We start from the raw sequence: 13637 nt of genomic DNA on the forward strand, positions 1-13637 counted from the left end.
ATACAGCCATCCCTCAGGTGTAGGGGCCCATCCTTGGGAAGACAGACTGGGGAAGAGGCCCTGGAAGGTCTGAGAAGTTGACTCAGGGCATCCTCACAGGGAATTCCTGGGGTAGCCAGGGCATAGCCTACAAAGGGACTGTGGGTTCTGGGCGGCCATTTCCTTTGGCCATAGACTCCTTGTCCTGTGGGGAGGGCAGGGGCTGAGGAGAGCAGAAGAGGCCCTGTAGAGTAGGAGCCCCAGTCACACGGTCTAAGGGAGGTGCTGCTTCTGCCTGACAAGGAGAAGTTTCCTTTGGGCAAACTTGAAATCCAGATTGTCTCAGGTCACTGGATACACAGTTGTCTTTCCAGTTTTGCATCCTGACCTCTACAAGATGGACAGACGCTGGCAGGTGACCTGGTCTACCCAGGTCCCTCTTGGTTCTATTCTCCTCCCTCCTACCTTCCCATGACTCTGCAGCCGGGTGTGTGCTTGCAGAGGGTTCTTGGATCTGGCTTTAATTGGTCTGGCATTTTGTTAAACAAACTGATCACAACTCAGACCAAACAAAGAGCCCGTATGGCTTCAACTGGCCGTGGGCTTTGCCTTGGCCCACTCACCGGAGCCTTCCCAAAGTGGAGGGGAGGACTGGGGCAGGTAACAGGACCTATCTAATCAGGTGACTTGCTGCACAAGGGACCATCTATGCCGGGAGGCACTGCCATGCAGGGGCGGCAACAAAACACAATCAGTGCCTTGCACCCGGACTAAGCAGCCTGACTTTGTACCTGCCTCTTGATGAAACATTCTCTTTGAAGATGTTTTATTCCTCCCTCACCCCCAACTGTGTGTCATTTGGAGGAGGAATTGCCTCCTCCTCCTTTTGGTCATTATCTCTGTTGTTGTTTTTAAAAACATTTAAAAGGTAGCCCTGTGGACGTGACATTTTCTTCTGCTAATTACATTTATTTTCAACCAAGTTCTGGGAAGTAGTCTGGTGCCCTGAAAGGACCACACACACACACTGATAGAATCATAGATTATTTAGGTTTGAAGGGACCTTGGGATTAGCTAGTGACTAGATTCTAGTCTAGGCCTCTTATTGTACAGATGAGGAAACTGAGGCCCTGAGAAGGGAAAGGATAGACAGTGAGTTACTGAGCTGGGACTGGCATCCAGTCTTCTGTCTCTTGGTCTGTGCTCTTACTACCAAACTTTAAGCCCAGAGAGGCAGGTTCCCATATTAGCTGGGACTATGTCACCCAATGACCTTAACCCAGTACTTGACCTTTTTCTGTGAAGGAGCTGTTGTCTGCCAGCCTTCACAGGAAAGGTATGGAGAGCTGTATAAACTGTCAAGGGCTGTACTGGTGGTGGTGGCAAGCCTGGGCTAAATGCTCAGGCACTATGGGCTCAGCCAATGCCAACACGCTGGGGGGCAGGGAGCAGCGGGGGCTAGTGGAGCAAGGACGTCCGGGGACTTGGAAAACCACTTGCCCCCTCTAACATCCCCTTAGCAAGCTGGGGCCCCAAGGAAAGGTTCTACATGGCAATTCTCTAAGAACCAGCTCTGGAATCCCAACTCCCACCAGACCCCAAGGCTCTTAGAATTCTGGTTTGGTGCATGATAAGAAGAGTCAAAGCTCCGCAGAAAGACAATGTTTAGTTTCCAAAGCCCATAAACACTTCACATTCTTTCTCTCTGTCCGTCTTGCCTTCACTCTCCTCCAGTCACCACCTCACCACATGACATTCGTGGACTTTCCTGACTCTGTGCCCATGTCATGCTTCTTCCTCATCCTGGAATGGAATGACCTTTGCCCCTGCAGACTTGTCAGAAGTCTTCTCACCCTTCAAGTCCTACTGCACTTGTGGAGCTTTTCTTGACATTCCCTTAGTGGCCCCCAAAGTTAAAATTAATTCCTCCATTCCTGATTCTCTTCATAGCACCTGTGCATGGCTTTTTAAGGCACTTATCATTGTGTAGAGTAGAGTTGTTTTGAGTGTATTTCTATCTCCTTTTCAAGATTCTAAATTCCTTGAGAAGAACATTCCGTTTTACTCTTCATTAGATTTGCACCACCCAAAGCTAGTGATTGCTGATTATTGAATGCATATTTTGTGCCAAGTACTGTGTTGATTGCTGTCAAGTGCATGTCTCACTTAAGCCTTACCGATGAGTGAAAAGCATGCTAGTTGCAGACTGATGAAGGAGAAAATCAGGGCTCACAGACATCGGTGCCCAAGACCCCACAGCTATCAAGTAGAAGAGCTGAGATTTGAAGCCAGATCCGACTGGTTCTAAAGTCCGTGCTCTTAGCCACGGGGTTTTATTGATCTGTTTAGTGAGTGGTCAGTGAGAATCTGTTGCGTTATCATTGGAAACCGTAGGCTTTAATGTGGGGACACTACCCAACAGAGGACAACCACAAACCTCCGATTTGACAGCTGGATGCTTTCTGTGATGTAAGTCTCTTTGAGATAGTGTTTAATTTCTTACTTCTGTTTGACCAAAGTGGAGATTAAGATCAGTTTGCCTTCTGAAAGTTCACAGAAGTGTGCGGTCTGAGAAGGTTGTAGGTCAACATTTTCCTGAGTTTGTTAGAGGCCTTGGGGCAAGCCTGGAAATTGGCGTTGCAGATAGTAGGTCTTTCTGTGGCCAGCTCTGCAAGTAGGTGAGGGGAGTGTGGGTGGTGTGGGGTGTTTGAGATGGACTAAGGAGTGACTAGGAATGGCTTTCCCATGGCTATCCCGTGGGTGAATCACACCCAAATCCTGAAGATCCTTCCCTACCTACCTGTGCCCTTTCAATTGAAGTCAGAGTTGGGGAGATGGGAGAAAGTTGAGGGAGAATGAAGGAGGAAGAGGGCAGAGCAGGCAGGAGAGGACGTGCAAGCGGCGGGTGGGTTCTCTGGAGCCTGTGTAAAAGCAGCAGGAGGCAGAATGAAAGTTCCCAGAGAAGATCAAGAGCACCCACGCCACATCCTTCCAACATTGTCACATTGTCACAGGAGCATCTTCCAGCAGCCAGGCACTGTGTAGCATTGTTCAGGCTGCTATGGGAGGGCAGTCAGACCCTCCAAACCCAGACAGGAGCCCTGGCCATGCTCAGCTGTCCACATTGACTGCCCTTGCATCTCAAGAGCCCCTGGTTCTACCTTCTCTGCTCCTGCTGGCATTCAGGGTGGCACAGAGGCCTCTAGCATGGCTGGCAGGTGGCTGGGGAGAATGGGGCTGAAATGGAAGGGGGAGTTTGTGACAGAAAAAGGGCGTGAGGAAAAGGCCGTCTGAGGGAGCACATACGTGTGAGGTGTGGAGACCCGAGTGTGCTGAGTGTGTGTGTGAGAGCACAGAGGGCTCCGTGAGGGAGGCGGCGGGAGTGAGGAGCTGGCACTGCATAGAGGCCGTGTGCGGGAGAGCTGAGACACCGCAGACAGTGTGTGGTGGAGGTGCAGTGAGCGGGGGAATGTGACCTGCAGGTGTTTGTGAGATGGAGCGGATGTAGGAAAGGAGTGTGAGTGTGCTTACTGTGGAAGGAAGCAAAGGAAAATGACGAGGCAGCTGAAATTATAACAAGGGGCCAGAAAAGAAGGAACGAGATCCAGATTCTACCCATAAGTGATTAGAGTAGTATGAAATTCCCTTGGGAGGAGGGAAGGCAGAGGTCAACACGTGTGTGTGTGCGCGCGCGCACGTGTGTACACACACATGCTCACAAGGCTGTCCTGGATTTATAAAAGGTTCTTTCTCCGAATACCTCAGAGTGTTTCATAGCTTCTGCCTGGGTTGGGAAGTGAGGAAAGGACAGAAAAATGGAGGCTCAGGTAGGGCTCCCACGGCTTCAGGGGCAGCCTGATGTGAACTAGGTGCCCTCACACAGACCACCTCCTGACCACTGTCACCCAAGTCCCCTCATCTTCACAGAGAAACCACACACCACAAAGGCATGGCCATGATTGCTCAGTGGAATCCCCTAACTTAGAGAAAAACGGCGAAGACCTTCCCCTCCCCGCAAAAGTTTGAGAGTTTAGGCTCATCTTTCCTGCTAACAGTGAGGAGATAAGGATCAAATACCAAGGTGTTTCCAGAAGTGTCTACAATTCCTCTTGCTTCACACAGGCAGAATTAGTGAAGTTCTCCCTGGCTGAGGGATGTAGATTGATTGCCTGGTTTTATTAAGGACAAAGTGCTTTTTGATAGTGTGAGACAAGCAGCTCCCCAGGGCGGGGATTCCGGCTCTGAGCTCCCTGAGCATCGATCGCCAGGGCTTCCCTGTCTGGTGCTGAGCTGAGCATGGGCTTTGGCAAGCGATAAAGAAGCTATGATTCTTAAAGGAAAGAACTCCAGGGAGATGCTGGGCAGACTGACACGGGGCACTGCTCTCAGTAGCCTTTCCTACATGTAACCTGGAGGGACTACCGTGGTGGCGAAATCTTTGCTGACCTACTGGGGGCCAGTTCCCACACTGGTTGCTTTACACGTATCACCTGACTTACCCGTGACACAAAACATAACAGGTAAGGCAGCCTTAATGACTCATTTTGTCTATCAGGAAAATGAACTACCGTGAGGCCAGATAAACTCAAGGCCACTATAATTACGACATAGATCCCAGATTCACACTGGGTTTGGTCTGACACTAAAACTCAGGCTCTTAACACTGTCCTCCATGACCTGTGGTCCATTTCCTGATATAGGGCCAGATGGACACTGTCCTTCTGACATGGTTCCTAGGGGCCTATTACACAGACTCCTAAGAGTGTAAATGGGTAGACTCACCCAGTAGGAATGTCTGTGTGTGACTTAACAGAATTCAAGGTTATTCTGGGCTTCCAAGGCCATCAAGGTAGGCTTTACGCCTGGGGATTTAGAAGCCATTGATGCCAAGTTACCGTGAGGTTTATTGCTCTTTCAGCTCCTCTGGTGCATCTTTCTTCTTCTACAATCAGTCCCCGTGTTATTCACACCACTGTTGTGGGGTGAGTGGGCAGGAAAAGAACCTCTAGCACACGTGAGGAAACTGGAGCCCAGAGAGGTGAAGTGACTTGCACAAAGTCACACAGTCCCTCAGATTTGGAATTGGAACCCAGGTCTTCTGCCCACAGGACTTTTTCCTACACGGTATATGTGGTATCCTCCTTTCTAAGCCACAAACAGGTTATACAGAAGCAGGTGGAAGTTAAGTAACAGAAATAAATTGTTTGTCATGACTATTCAGATAGAATTGCCAACCTGCAGATCAAAGTCAACGGGAAGTCACATGATCTCAGGAGCAAATCCTGAGCTTCTCATGATCTGGGGCCATGCAGGGGGAGGCCACTGTTTTAGATGACAGTGTTTTTGAATCCTCCATCTGAGAATCCCACACCCCTCTGACGGGGAATCCTTCCTGCCTCCCCTTCACAGATGGAACCATGGAAACCAAGAGTGGAGGCAGGGTGTGTGCGAGATGGGCCCGAGCCTGTGATTGGGGGTGCTGGGAGGGCTGCACAGGGGCAGGACTCACTCTTGACAGTGAGGAACATGGACTTGCTGATGTCGGTGCCCACGCCGTTGCTGGCCTGGCAGAGGTAGTAGCCGATGTCCTCCTCCAGGACGTGGCGGATCAGCAGTGAGCTGTTGGGCAGGATCTGAATGCGGCCGGTGAGGGGCACCGGGTGGTACTGCTGGGGGTTCCCGCTTCCTGGAAGGAGGCAGCAGTCAGGAGTGCTGCTGCCAAGGCTAGGGAGTGAGCTGGGTGGGGGGAGTGCCCCCAGGAATGGCCTCGACACCTTTCTCTTGCCCATGTAGGGCCATTTTGTAGTACCCCCAAAGTGCTAGGAGCCCACACAGCGCCTGTTTCCTGGGCAACAGGAAAGACCCTCATGGAGAAGGTCTGCCCCAGCTCTACATAAGGAGATGGAGTTGGGGGCCTCAGCTCAAGGCCCACCTTGGCACTGAGCTTCTTTGGGGTAAATTCCTCCGAGAGGACGAAAGAGTTGTGTCTGAGCCACTTGGCAACAGGCAAAGGGAAGACAGGCCGCAGCTGGCAATTGCCGGGTCTTAGGCAGCCATGCCTGGGAAGAATGGCCGCCATCCTCCAAGGGGAGGCTTTGGGCACCTCCTTCCACTCCCCTAATGTCAGCCCTGGACACGATCTAGACAAGAGGTTGGCATGGGCTTAGTTAGATACCAAAAGCATCCTTGGGATTAAATTGGTCTCCAACAACCCAGAATAATTGGTGAGAAGTAGGGTTTCATGTGGCTCAGGGACCCCAAGAGCAAGGGGCGGAGTGTGGGGGTGGGGAGAGCAGAGTATTCTGCGTTCTAGAGCAGGAGGGGGGAGGGAAGAGGTGAATCCTTCCAGCAAGAGGAGACTCAGTCAGCATTGCAGTTGTCCCTGACCCACGGACCCTCCAGATCAGGCATAGCCTGGGGTCTCCTTAGAACTCAGAACCCAGGGTTCCCACCCAGGGGTCGGGGTTGTGTGTAGGGACCAGACCCAAGTCTTCTCAGCACCCTGCCCTCCCCTTCCCTGGCCACTCGGAGTTGCTGGCTGACCAGGGGCTTACCCTTGGCATGCTTCCACATGACCTTGGGTGGGGGGTAGCCGTCCACAGAACAGTTGAGCACACCAGCTTTGCCATAGATGCCGTCCTGGTTGTTAGGCTGCACCACGAATCGAGGGGGCACTGCAGAAAGAAGGAAAGTGGGAGAAATAGATCGCCTGTCTCTGATAGGTCTTCTGGGGCTTTGGCCACCTTCCATGCAACGTCAGCCCCTTCTGGACTATCCTAAAGTCGGGACCAGGCAGCCCCCAAACCAGAGATGCTGAGAGCTTTTGCTGAGTACTACTGGGTTGGGAGTGGGAGTTCTGAGTTCCAATTCTGATTTTGCCAGTGACTAACTGAGCCAGCGTCTTCCCCTCACAGAGCCTCGGTTTCCTGGTCTGGAAAGTAAGAGGTTTGAACCTCTTCGTCTTTAAGGCACCTGCCAGAGCCACCCTTCCATAAGCCTGTGATTTAAACCTGAAATCTGGAGAGACTGTTAGCAGCAGACAGAGCTGGACTCTCCCTTCCCCACCACTGGCCTGTCTCCACTCACCGCGCACGATAAGCTGGCGCTCCCGGCTCACGGTGGCCGCTGCGTTGCTGGCAATGCACGTGTAGTTGCCGTTGTGCTTGAGGGAGACGCTGGAAATCTGCAGGGAGCTCATGAACTCCTTGCTCTCGATGGTCACGCCTGAGCCTGAGATGATCACCTGTCCATCCTTTCTCCAGGTGATGCGGATGGGCATGTCCCCTGAGGACACCACACAGGGGATGTAGAGCAGCTGGCCGATGGAGGCAGGTGGGAACTCGAATGGCTGGATCAGAGGGGGCACTGGGAGGGCAAGGGCAACGCTGCTGTCAGGCCCCCGACTTCCCCAGCCTGGCCAGCAGCGCTGCCGCTCCTGCCTCACCCTTGGGCTCTTCCCTATCCTGGGGTAGGCTGTGAATAGAGTTCCCTCGGGGTGCTGGTGCCTTGTTCTCTTGTACATGCAGAATGTCTTGGGGTGCCCTGCCACTGTCCCCTGACTCCCGACCCCCTTCCCATACCGGCCTGGACCTACTGTCTCTGTTCAGGGCTTTTGACTGGCCTGCATTACTCCTGACCTTCAGATTTGTCCTAGAACCTGAATGGTGATGCTTCATGTGCCTCTCAACTCGCATCTGACTGCTCAGCTTTCACCCCCACTTCCCTGTCCTTCCTCAGCGCCCCTACGCCCACTGTCTCAACCCAGTGATGCATCTCACAGCTCTCTGGGGGCCGGGCTCGGCTGAGACGGTGTGCCCCTGATGTGGCTGGGGAGGAAGGCTGAGACTCGCCTCCATGCCTCCCTAAAATCAGCGAGCTGTGCTCTGGTCTCCTCCTGCAGAGGCCCCACCGCCCACCCAGCCCTTTCCATTGTCATCCAGTAACATTAGGACAGGCTGGTGGAAGCTCCCGGGACCGGTTGTGTCAGTTGCTATATGCCACACACCGTCTCACTGAATCCTCCCACCAATGATGCGATGTGAGCTTAAACTCTCTCCATTTTAAAGATGGGAAAACGGAGGTCCAGAGCGAAGAAATAATTTGCCCTAGGTCGCCCAGCTCATAAGAGGTGACAGTGTGATTTGAGACCTAATTTGTCTTCCAACTCCAAGCTTTCTCCCTCATGCTGCCTGGTTGCCTCTCTGAGAGAGTCCCAAACAAGCCCAGAACAGAGATCCTTTTGTTTTGTAAACGAGCTCCCCTTGGGTGGTAGGAAAGAGCAGAGAGCGTGCCCTGTTGTCTTTGAGATAACCAGTTGGTTAGACTCAGCTGGCTAAGCATCCTCACACAGCCTCCCTCCCCACAGAGACCCGGCTTACCCTCCCCTCCCCCCGCCACCCACATCTCAGCCCCTGGGGGTGGGGGAGGGTTATCTGGAGCCCGAGCGGCTGTGGGATCCTCCTTTATCAGCTCTGGCTAGAGCATCAGCCATTATCTTTATGATAACTCAATTAGGCCACAGCGACTTCCCCAGCAAGTGGGGGAGAAGACAGAGAAGGAGACAGACAATTAGCTTAACAAGGACGAGCACCAAGTAGATGAGCTCTCCTTTCCGCAGTCAAATAATTAAATTACAAGGCTGTCCACAGTCCTCTGGCCCTCTCCCAGGCACCAGCCCCACTCGTCCTGGAAGCCTGCTACTCTCTACCCTAGGTCCACCCTGAGTGGCCACGGGGGGAAGAGGGGAAAAGGAGTGCAAAGGGGGACGGGGGGGGGGGGGGGGGGGGGGGGGGTTGGGGGAAGCTCTGAGGGGAAAAGCATAGGTGGCTTCCTGTGCATGCCCAAGTTTCTCCCTGAACCCCAAGGATTTTCAGGGCTCTGTAGGGAGCTGCTCCTGTGGAGTGGCCAGGTGTGGACATGGAAAAACCCTTGGAAGCCCTTTGGATACCTGGGATAGGTCTTGCTCACCAGCTCTAGGTGGAAGTGACATTTAGGAGGAGCGTTGCCTCCGTGACCTATAGGGTGAGAGCCAGACCTCTCAGCAGGGCCTAACTGACGTTCCCAATGTTATCTCCTACCTTACCCTTTGCTCCAGCCACAGGGGCTCTAGCAGTGCCCATTGCTCCAAGCCTCAGCCCGTGCCTGGGTAGGCATCGCTGGGCATTTGTCCTTCTAACCTCCCACCAACGTGTGCTCCTGGCCCAACGGCTGGCTCTTGGCCCATCTCATTCCAGACCCACCTGAGCCCAAATTCAGGTCTTATTTTCAGCCAGGTTTTCTGGGGGTCTGGTCATTGTCTGGATCTCCCCATCCCAATGGCTGGCTGCCTCTGCAATCCGGGTTGGGGCCTCCCCAGAATTCTGAGTGGTTTGCTGAGTCTTGGATATCCAGACAGATTTTGTCTGGAACCCTGCCTGCCAAATGCCATTGCTGAGACTTCCCAGAGATTCCTCTGTTGGGCTCTGCTGAACCAACCTCACCTCCACTTTTTTGGTCCCTGGATCAGATCTAAGCCTCTGGCCTCTTTGGACTTTTTGGTGGAATTGTTGCAGAGGCCCAGATGTGCCACCCACTTTGTTTTCTGGGACCCAGCAGAACCAGTTATGGTCTGGTCCTTCCCATAAAGGCCCAAAGCTACAGCCTGGCAAGCCTCCTGGGAAACCCTTCCTCATCCTTCCAGACCCCGCTCCAATGCCACCTATTCTGTGAAGCCTGCCCCCTCCTGCACAGCCCTGTAGGCACCTGCTCCACACCTTGATCATGGCACTGATCATGCGGCAGAGCGGTAGCTTTTGCTTTGCCACCTTTCCTGGGAGTCTGTGAGCTCCTTAGGGTAGGACCTTATTTACCTGGCAAATTGTAGGTGTCCAATAAAATGCTTGTTGGGTAAGTAGAGTAAATGAAAGAACATATGTCTGAATATCATATCCTGGGTTGATCTTAGAAGTTTACCTGTGAGGTAGGCAAAGGGTAGGGAGCACACAGGATGGGGTTCATCTAGGAAAGAGGTGTTTCTATGTTATTCCTCAAGATGCTGTATTTCTGCTGGAATTTGGAGCTGAGAGCTTCTCCCTTGGTCCTCCCTGGGGGTTAGGCCCTTGGTGTCCTAGCACCAGAGTTGGCTTCTTTGACTCAAGAGCCCTATGGACACGGGGAGTCACAGCAGTGATGGGGGCCGCAGACGGGCGTGTGTGGACAAAGCAAGGAGCTGGGACGTTCTGCCGAGGGAGGAGGGGAGGAGGGGCTGAGGGGTTGCCAAGTGTGCAGGGCTATGCCCTGGGGATGGATGGTCAAGAAGACATTTCCACTGAGGACAGAGCAAGTGGAGAGCAATGGTTTGAAATTAGGCAGAAAGATTTAGCTCAGGCAAGGGGAAGACTGTCTCTCTGACTAAGAAGGGATTTAGATAATAGAACAAGTTACTAAGGCAAGTTAATTCATTAATTAACTGATTCATCTAATATTTATGAAATGCCTGCTCTGTGCAGGCATCATGCTCCGCGTAGGCTCGGGAATGTGGGAACATGCTTCACATACAGATAGAACCTGCAGGGGCTCATCATTTCCTAGGGAAGGGAAGGCATTTCCCTCAGTGATTATCGGACAAGCTCCACCGGAATATACAAATGCTGAACTCAGAGCAAAGAGAGGTGTCATCCAGTTGGGTGACTGCAGCTTCATGGAGGAGGTGGCATTAGGACTAGAGTTAAAGGACATATGCATACTTTAAAAAAAGAAAAAATATATACACACACACACACACACACACACACACACAGGGGCGAGAGAGAGGGAAAGAACTGAGCCAAGAGGCAGAGGCCAGCTAGGGGCTGTCATGCCCTCTGGCCGTCAAGTATAACACTGGCAGCTATTTGAAAGGTCATTGCAGGAGAGAGTTGCCAGCAGCCATCCCGGGGGGTTAGATATTCACCTGGGCGGGACAGAGCTCTCTACAGCACTGCTGACCTATGGAAGGCAGATGACCAGACAACTCCCCAGAGATCAAAGGCAGGCTCCTGGCTCCCCTTCACCCTCCATCTCTGTTTGGGCTGATGAGCAGGTGTGATCAGCATCCCCTTAGGAATCCTTTGGTGGGTTCTGGGGTAGCATTCCGACAACCCTATCACTGTGTGCATTAGAGGACGGCCTGGAGGGAGAAGAAAGCACAGGGATCCTGGCTCCTTTGCTGGCTCGCTGAGTTCTAGGAGGAGTGCTGAGAGTGAGAGAACCAGAGCAGGGCAGGGTGTGGGGCTCTGCAGTGTGTACACGGGCAGCTGCCTGGATATGGGGCTGCTTTCTGACCCGGGAGTCAGTGGCACCTTCCCCAATGCTCAGAGGCAGACAGGACTAGTTGAATGTGTATCTCCATTTCCACCGCTGGGAAAGCATCCTCAGCAGCTGAGGGCTCTGACCACCTCCAGCAGGTGATGACCAGGGACCTCTTCAGTGCTGATTGCAGCCCACAAGGGCTTCCCTCTTGCTCAGGTCCCAGCATTTCCTCAGTACACAGCCTGAATGTAGGGGACACGAGTGCTATGTCACCCAGGGATTTCTTTCCGGAAGCCCTGCTCTGGCTATAGTCATCTTGGCAAGATGGCAACTCAGTCAGCAGGGTTGGAGCAAGATGCTAGAATGGTGAAGAGTCTGAAGATACAGTGGCTGAGCCAGTCAATGATGTGGCCGGTCACCGTAAAGCCCTTATGGCCACTTGTTTGGGAGGGTTGTGCAGAGGAGGGCATGCTGACCACCAGCCTAGTCCGTAAACATTTTATGGTATCTCTCATCATCTCTTTGAGCCTGAGCCTTTTTATTTACTGCACCTGTTTGGCAGAGATTGGGCACTGTGGGAAGTTGGAGCTGTGCTGCCCGTGCAGCATGCAGATGGGGAAAGAGCCATGCTGGGAACTAGGACTCTGGGTCCCACACTCTGCCATCTATGCAGATAACGTGGGCACGTCGCCGCCTCACCGCTACCCAGCCTCTGCCCCTGAGGCTCAGCTTCCTCCTCTGCAAAGTGGAGGAGTTGGACCAAATAACCTCTAACGCTGATTTTCCAATTGTAACAAGTCTAGTATTTTAGGAATAATAATAACTTCAGGTTTTTTTTTACGCAACCCTCTTCTCAGAAAGGCCTCCTCTGACTACCTTATTTAAAACTGGAAACCTCTCTCATCTCAACTCCCTATTTGACACGAGACACGTTTTGTGTATTTTTCTGTACGATCCATTTCCCCACCAGAAGGGCAGCTCCCCGAGGGATGGGATTTGTGTCTGTCTTGAGCACAGCGGCGTTCCCAGCCTGGGGCCTGGAAGTGCCTGGCACACAGTGGGTGCACAGTAAGTGTCGCTGAGCGGTACACAGCTGCTGCTGCTGCTTTATCGTCATCATCGCCATGGCCACCATCGTCGTCTTGAGCCCTGTCTGTCCGATAAGGGGACGCCTGCCACTAGGTTCCTGGCACCTTCTGAGGAATAGGGCTGTTGGCAGCAGCTTCCTTGGTGCCCCCCCCAGTACAATCCGGCAATGGGCCGCTGTGGAACCTGTTGTGTCGCCATTCTGGTGGGTTACTTCCAAACCTCCCCTCTGCCAATAGCAGGCCTTGGGCCAGGTGGCTGCCCCTCCCTTAAGCCCTGTGATCACTGAGGTGGAAGGGGGCTTCCTCCAGAGGCTCCAGGCACATGTCAAGGACTGGTGTGAGCAGTGAGGGAAGGATGCGTGTGAGTGGGATGTGTGGGCAGCGGGAGTGAGGTTGTGTGAGTGAGTGAGTGTGTGTGTGTGTGCGTGTGTGTCTTCTTCTGTTTGCTCTCCACAGGGACCTAGCACTCTCTCCTGGTCCTGGCTGTACTGAACATAAGCAGAAAGTATCTCATGCCCTTGTTTTGGCTCCAGAGGACCCAAGAGGCTCAGATGTGGGGATGGAGATGTTCCCTTGCTGAGCCAAGGCCAAGCGGCCCCAATTACAGCCTTGGCTCCTTAGTTAATTAAACATTCTGCCTGCGTGCCCAGAGATGCTTTTATGCTACATTATTCTTCAGCTACAGGGAGTCCTCAAGACACCAAATATAGGTGGAATCCATGTGCCTTCCTCTCAGAGTCCTGCCAGAAATCTCTTCAGATGTCCAGAGACAAGTGCCCACCTCACTGCAGCCTGGCTCTCCCCTGCCAGTCTGTGTCACATGAACCAAAGCCCAGGCAGCCCTGGAAGCATCCTCGCCCTCTCTCCTCTTGGCCCCTTCTACCTTGCTGGGCCACAGCTGGCTCACTTGGGCAATATTTCATATGGCATTATGTGCAGCCACCCTTTGTGACTCAGGAGTGTCGCCTTAGGGGAGGATATGGACAAAGGAAACATTTGTGACTGCCAGCATGTGTGTGTGTGTGTGTGTGTGTGTGTGTGTGTGTGTGTGTGTGTGTGAGTGTGGATGGGTTAATGTGTGTGTATTTGTTGCATGTACATGCATATTGTGTGTACCAATGTGTACATACATGGGTGCTCAAGCACACAGGTCTCTGCCCCTGTGTGTGCGTACATGTGCATGCATACCTGGTGTGTTCTTCTCTTAGCTCAGTGTTTGAAAAATTCATCAGAAGACAAGCAGTCCCAGAAGGAATGGAGGCAGCAGTTGTTTCTGCAGCTCATGGCGCAGCATGGGTGTTT

General features: G+C 52.8%; 1 protein-coding gene across 2 annotated transcripts in view; it reads right to left on the minus strand.

Moving 5' to 3' along the window:
- Positions 1–13637, minus strand: part of DSCAML1 (DS cell adhesion molecule like 1) — a 352803-nt gene that overhangs the window by 67894 nt on the left and 271272 nt on the right. The window contains exons 9-11 of one of the 2 annotated variants that reach the window (XM_033121166.1): positions 7066–7344; positions 6534–6653; positions 5489–5665 (exon numbers count right to left, since the gene is read on the minus strand). In XM_033121166.1, coding sequence (XP_032977057.1) covers positions 5489–5665; positions 6534–6653; positions 7066–7344 — 576 coding nt within the window. The remainder of the gene's footprint in view (positions 1–5488; positions 5666–6533; positions 6654–7065; positions 7345–13637) is intronic. The other variant, XM_033121167.1, reaches the window with a different exon arrangement.

Source organism: Rhinolophus ferrumequinum, chromosome 11, assembly GCF_004115265.2.
Source record: "Rhinolophus ferrumequinum isolate MPI-CBG mRhiFer1 chromosome 11, mRhiFer1_v1.p, whole genome shotgun sequence".
In the NCBI taxonomy this organism is placed as follows: domain Eukaryota; kingdom Metazoa; phylum Chordata; class Mammalia; order Chiroptera; family Rhinolophidae; genus Rhinolophus; species Rhinolophus ferrumequinum.